The sequence below is a fragment of the Haliotis asinina genome, chromosome 13 (genome assembly GCF_037392515.1).
Source record: "Haliotis asinina isolate JCU_RB_2024 chromosome 13, JCU_Hal_asi_v2, whole genome shotgun sequence".
Classification (NCBI taxonomy): domain Eukaryota; kingdom Metazoa; phylum Mollusca; class Gastropoda; order Lepetellida; family Haliotidae; genus Haliotis; species Haliotis asinina.
In genome coordinates this window covers 12,627,852-12,635,041 of record NC_090292.1, presented here as the reverse complement: position 1 = coordinate 12,635,041, position 7,190 = coordinate 12,627,852, and the positions used below count along the sequence as shown (strand labels likewise).

General features: G+C 39.4%; 1 protein-coding gene across 1 annotated transcript; it reads right to left on the bottom strand.

Annotated features, from left to right (window-relative positions):
- Positions 1-2,518: 2,518 nt before the first annotated feature.
- LOC137259345 (ankyrin-3-like) lies at positions 2,519-5,005 on the bottom strand. The gene has a single exon (XM_067797023.1). It carries the CDS (start codon positions 5,003-5,005, stop codon positions 2,519-2,521), a length of 2,487 nt encoding a protein of 828 aa, XP_067653124.1.
- Between the last annotated feature and the right edge of the window lie 2,185 nt (positions 5,006-7,190).

Genomic DNA, 7,190 nt, shown 5'->3' with positions numbered 1-7,190 from the left:
AACAGGTAGGTATTTGTTGGAACAGTTTCATTGTTTTTACGTGTTGAAAAGCGTTTTACATAGAGTACACCTTGGTCTTTCATTTCAGTCGCGATGTCAAGTTCTGTCATGTCAGAAAACAACCGGTCACGGTCTCTGATGATACCTTTGCTCGTGTTTAACGTCTTGTGAGCAGAAACAGTAACTGGAATGCCAACAAACGATTCTGTACTCAATAAATTGATTGATTGCTGCCGTTTCCCGCACTCTACCTGCAGTGCACCTGAACGTAACCGTTTAATGTTCTTAACTTCCCCGGCAATACCTTGAATACCTTTGGCAACTGCAAACGGGTTCAGTTTTAGAGGTGTTTTGTCAACAGTTTCAATCACAAGAAAACGTGGCCAAAAGTCAATTGCTCTGGACGGTCGAAGGTCATCATCATCAACATCACTTTCAAGAGGACGTTTGTTTTTTTTGGTGGGGATTTCATAAGCCATGTTTAGGGTTGAGATTTCATCATCCGAGCTCCCCACCCGCCACGGAGTATCACAAGGACAATGCTAAAAACAAGCGGATCTCCAGCTTGCAGCACCAAGGATACCCGGATGATATACTCAAGCAGAATAATATAAAAGTAATTATTCCACCTGATTGGCCCATGAGCCACCGCCTTCTGGGCTTACGACTCTAGGCAAAAACATACATGACATGATACATTTGAAATAGCAGTCTCAAGGACTAAGCATGAAACATTGAATTAACAATTTCAAAAATTATGAGCATACACAGTTGCAGCTCAGGGCATGGCATGACCAGCCGATTGGTTGAATCGGGCTAACTCAACCACCCGTCTAGGTGAAGTAAGGGCCGAAGTGGTGAGTTGGGCAAATGGAACGCAGTTAAAAGCCCAACTGCCCTCAACCACCAGGATCCCGTCCTCCACCGACACGGGACGCAACCCACGGCAAACAGGTTGCCCAATTTGGTCGTCTACAAGAGAAAGTGTAATAAAATTACGTAAAATGTTACATATATGACATGTATTCACTCCTGCTTTCTTTCAACATATACCTTTACAACGCAATTAAACAATTAGACAATCAGGACTTGCTCGTATGACGAGACAGTTTCCTGTAATCAGCACAGGGCTCCAGGTGTTGATCAGTGAAGTGGCTCTCGGGCTTAATGAGTTAATGCGTTTAAATAATCTCAATATATGACACACGTAGTCAAATTACCTGCACATTCTGCGCTCGTCAATACATCACTGGAGAGCCGCGAGATTAGGACTGTTTGAATTTCTTCCTTCAGAAACTTTGAAGCAAATTGCCGTGACTGGGAGTCGTGACATATCCTTCGTTGAAATATCTGCCGTAGTTTCGTATTTTTGACTGAATACCATTGCAGTTTCGTATCTTGAGTAACGTACGTATTGGTAACGTATGCATCATATCAATGTTCGAAGGCTTCTAGCTATCTTAAATAGGTACCAATGAAGTCCTATAACTGCTGGGTTTCGCTTGCATACGACCATCACATAATGAAGCCTAATAAATAGTACCTTCAAGAGTATGATAATGAACTTGTGGTAACGTTTGAATCAAGAAAAAAATCACACTTGACCCATGTCCTCTTTCGTCTAAAGCTGCCAGCCCAGTATGGGACTAGTTATTATTTTGGGAAAATAGTTATTTAATTATTTCTATTTAACATACATTATTCCTCGGCTTTACTAGTCGAGGCTAAAATAAATAGATGTAGTAATACGCCCAATCTTGTTGTGGTAACGTACGTGTCTGATAACCTAGCGACATTTTCCAGATTAACAAATACCTTGCTATTTTGTGTTTGATGGAAATAAAGATGTATGTCATTATCAGGCGACATGTTCATGGTTGGATATACATCAAAAGCAATAACTTGCAGGATAGTCCTTAATCGCAGTCAAGCATTATACAATGAATAGTTTGCCGGCGACAGGTAAAGTGTGTATTGTTTTTGCAAAATTAAGTAGGTGGCATTTTTATAACGTTACCTACAGCAATGACCTTTCTAGTTCAAAAAGGTAGTGAACAATGACACTAGTAAACAAACCACTGTATATGATGTTTTAATCAGTTGTGAACCGTGCAAACAGCTGCGACACCAAAAGTTTCTCGTAACTGAGAATGAGTGATATAAATATATGCGTTTATATATTGTTCAAGGAAGTCGGTGTTAGACTTTGAAATATGTTCTGAAATTTGCCCAGAGGGCGGTAACTCATGGGCCAATCTGGTACATTAAATATTCTTAATTCTTCTGGTGGAGCATATCATCCGAGTATCCTTTTTGCTGAAAGCTGGAGTCCCACTTGCTTTTAGCATTGACTTCTATTGTAAAAAAAACCTATCATTCTGTGTTGGGTGGTCAGATTTAAATGTACATTTGGTCTGTTTATTTTATTGTCATCTGTTAACAGGTCTGGCTAGAGACTGAATGGGTAATTATATAGCCTTCATATCTACGATATGACTGATATGGCATTTGCAGTCCCTCACTCACGTTCTGACTGGGAGGCTTGTAACAGTAACTTTGTTATGGGCAAGTTACCATGTAAACTTGCAATCTCGGTCGCATTCATGCCCAGCTTGTTTCTAGAGGTAACATCTACGATATTCCGTGACAGTACATATCTAACGAAGTCCTTATCTCTTTTTGCGCAGGCCAAATGAAGGACGTTGTTACCATCACTATCTACTACTGAAGGATCCGCGCCATTGTCTAGTAGCATTTCAAACACATCACATGCACTGTGTTCTGCTGATAGCAGCAGTGGTGTCATCTTGTTAAATCCTCTACTGTTTATGTCCACAAGGTGTGGCTCTAGAATGTGCTTCACTATCTCCTCATCGTCTGCCATACAGGCGAAATGAAGGACATTGTTGCCATCACCATTTACTAGTGAAGGATCCGCTCCGTTCTCTAGTAGCAATTCAAAAACATCGTGTGTATTGTATCTTGCTGCTAACAACAGTGGCGTCATACCGTCAGATCCTCTACAATTTATGTCCACAAGGTCTAGCTTGAGGAGATTTTTCACTATCTCCCCATCGGCTGTGCTACAGGCGAAATAAAGGGCGTTGTTACCATCACTATTTACTACTGAAGGATCCCCTCCGCTGTCTAATAGCAATTTAAACACATCGTGTGCATTGTGTTCTGCTGCTATCATTAGTGGTGTCATCCCGGTAGTTGTTCTACAGTTTATGTCCACAATGTGTAGCTCGAGAACATGTTGCACGATCTGCTCATCTTTTCCAGAACAGGCGAAATAAAGGATGTTGTCACCATTCTTGTCAACCACTGACAGATTAGCTCCATTTACCACCAGAACATCAAATACTTCCCTTCTTCCATGCCATGCAGCAAGTAGCACTGGTGTCTCTCCGTCACCATTTTTGCTGTTTATATCTGCAATGTTTTGAAACAAAATATAGTTCACTATCTTAGCGTTTCCTCCTCGACAAGCCCAGTGAAGGATGTTGCTACCGTCCACGTCAGTATCCGACAGATTAGCTCCGTTTTTCACGAGAATATCGAACACTTCGTTTTTCCCTTGAGACGCTGAATGCATCACTGGTGTCAATCCATCATGGCATTTACTATTTATATCCAGGCTACTTTGTATGAGAATATAACTCACTATGTTGACATTTCCTCCTCGACAGGCAGAGTGAAGGATGTTGTGACCATTCTCATCAATTACTGAAAGATCAGCTCCTGTTTTCGTAAGTATATTGAATACTTCGCTTTTCCCTTGAGATGCTGCAAGCATCACTGGTGTCTTTTCTTCATATCCTTTACTATTTACATCCAAAGTGTTTCGTTTCAAGATATAATTCACTATCTTAACATTTCCTCCTCGACAGGCAGAGTGAAGGATGTTGTCATCGTTCTCGTCAGTTACTGACAGATCAGCTCCTTTCTTCATCAATATATCAAATACTTCGCTTTTCCCATGAGATGCTGCAAGCATCACAGGTGTCTTCTCTTCATGTCCTTTACTATTTACATCCAAAGTGTTTCGTTTCAAGATATAATTCACTATCTCAACATTTCCTCCTCCACAGGCACAGTGAAGGATGTTGTCACCGTTCTCATCAGTTACTGACAGATCAGCTCCTTTCTTCATCAGTATATCAAATACTTCGCTTTTCCCATGAGATGCTGCAAGCATCACAGGTGTCTTCTCTTCATGTCCTTTACTATTTACATCCAAAGTGTTTCGTTTCAAGATATAATTCACTATCTCAACATTTCCTCCTCGACAGGAACAGTGAAGGATGTTGTCACCGTTCTCATCAGTTACTGACAGATCAGCTCCTTTCTTCATCAGTATATCAAATACTTCGCTTTTCCCATGAGATGCTGCAAGCATCACTGGAGTCATTTCTTCACAATCTTTACTATTTATGTCCACGCTGGTTTGATTCAGGACATATTTTGCTGCATCCACATGTCCTCCAGTGCATGAAAGATGGAGACTGTTTCTTCTTTTTCGATTCACTGCTAAAGTATTAGCACCTTTTTGTACCAATAACTCAAGCACATCACTGTTTCCATGATAAGCTGCTAACAAGAATGGTGTCATCTTATTGTCATCGTTGCCGTTAATGTCAACAATGTTTTGTGTCAGGATATATTTCACTATCTTCACATTACCCCCTTGACAGGCCATATGGAGGATATTTTCACCATCATCATTCTCTTGTGACATATCAGCTCCTATTTTCATGAGGAAACAATACACGTCCATCTTCCCAAACAGTGCTGCGGACATCAATGGTGTTGTCCCGTTTCCTCCCCTACTGTCAATGTCTATGATTTTCCTTGAGTAGATGTACTTCACTATCTCCAGGTTTCCCTCCATACAGACAAGGTGTAAGATATTGTTATCCTGATCATCCAGTAGGGACAAATTTGCACCTTTCTCCACTAGTAACTCAAGTAATTCTCTGTGTCCTGCTACTGCTGCTACCATTGCTGGAGTCCTATCAGATAGGCTTCTTGAATTGATGCTTGCAGGATCTTTAGACAATATGTATTTTACTTGATCTAGGTCTCCTTGTCTGCAGGTCTCTATAAGAGAAGTGTTGACAAAGATCCGACTGTGTGTTTGACGAAGCACATCTGAAAGAAACAAGGAAAGCATGACACAGTGATCTTAGACCATTGTTAGGGTTTCGACCCATCATGCCTCACGCACCCCAGAGAAGTGCATCATGTTTTCATAGTTGTCCTGAATAAAGACTTTTGAAAAGCAAATTAAAAAATCCCCCAAACATTCGACATTTTTTGTTGAGCTGAAAAAGGGCCTACTAGTTGTTTCACCGAGTTGGTTAATATTCATTTATCTTGTGACGAGACCCATTTAATTTATATCAACATCAAAATCGATAAATTTCGAAAGTAAAATCCTCTCATCGAATGTAAAAATTACAAACTATCACAGGTATGAATACATTGACTAGGAAACTATCATAGAAATTAAATCACTATAAAATACAGTACAAAACAAAAAGACCATAGGTCACGATCAACTGAAGGCAGCGTTCGAAATAACTGACGGCACGGATCCAATTCGCCGGTACGTCGATGTTAATACATCGAGACGGCCCTTCTGGCCTTCAGTAAATCATCTGTCATTTGCTTTGTTATTCATCTGGAATATTTCTCATATTCCCTTTTCTTTAGTAACATTTGGGAATTTGAGTTATTAATTTAAAGTTCCAATAATAAAATATTGATCTATTTACAAATCAGTCAACAAATCTAATTTTTTTAAAAATCCAATAATTAAATTAGAACGTAAAAGGTCCTTCATATCTCGTGATTTAAATACAACCGTGTGCTAAAAATGCTATAGTAAATAAACAACATGCGGTATCAATATTCTTTGATCTTGAGAAAGCGTATGATACCACCTGGAAGCATGGCATCTTAAAGGATTTTGGTTTAAGAGGTCGTTTATCTCTTTTTATATCACAGTTTTTAAAAGACAGGCAATTTCAAGCTCGAGTAGGTTCCACCCTGCCTGATCATTATAATCAGGATCAAGGTGTTCCACAAGGCAGTATTTTGTCAGTCACACTTTTTAGCATCAAGATCAACAGTTTATCAAAAGTTTTAAACGATTCAATTGATGGATCGTTATATGTGGATGATTTTAATATTTCTTGTCGTGGGAAAAATATGCATACTATTGAGAGGCAATTGCAGTTGTGTTTAAACAAAATTAATAAATGGTGTCTTGAGAATGATTTCAAATTCTCTAAATCAAAAAGTAATTGCATACATTTCTCCCGTAAATAAAAAAACACATAAAGACCCAGAACTCTTTTTAAATGGCACTCCCATCAAAGTTGGCAAGGAGGTTAAGTTCCTAGGTCTGATTTTTTACTCACATTTAACGTTTCTGCCACATATCAAATCCCTAAAAATGCCTGAAAGCACTTGATGTATTGAAGGTGGTGTCTAATTCAAAGTGGGGAGGTGATCAAGCAACTCTCCTACATTTATATAGATCACTTGTCCGTTCGAAGCTTGACTATGGCTCAATTGTATATGGTGGAGCCTGCAAAAGCAACCTACAGCTATTAGATTCTGCCAATCATCAAGGTCGAACACTTTGTCTTGGCTCCTTTAGAACTTCTCCTGTTGACAGCCTCTACGTTGAGGCCGATGAGCCTTCTCTCAATCAACGCCGTATAAAACTATCTTTATAGTGCATTACAAAATTATCCTCTAATGAGTCTACTCCTGCATTTAATTGTGTCTTTAATCCCCTTAATGAGGATCTGTATAGCAAAAAGTCTTCCCTTGTTCCATCCCATGGAGTCAGAATTAAACCATTCATTGCTCCTGCTGGTATTGAGCTAGAAAATATAGCTCCTTACCGATTTCTCCTCCTTGGCAGTTGGTTAGGCCACAAGTGGACCTAACATTAACTACGTTTAAAAAATCAGACACTAATGAATTCCAATATAAACAAGAATATCATCAAGTAAAAAGTAAATATAGCAATTACAAAACCTTATTTACAGATGGGTCCAAGGACGGTGGTGCAGTGGCTTGTGTCACTGTCATTGGATCCAGAACAATATCTTCTAAAATTCCAGATAACAGCTCTATTTTTACAGCTGAAGCAAACGCCATCTTAACAGCTC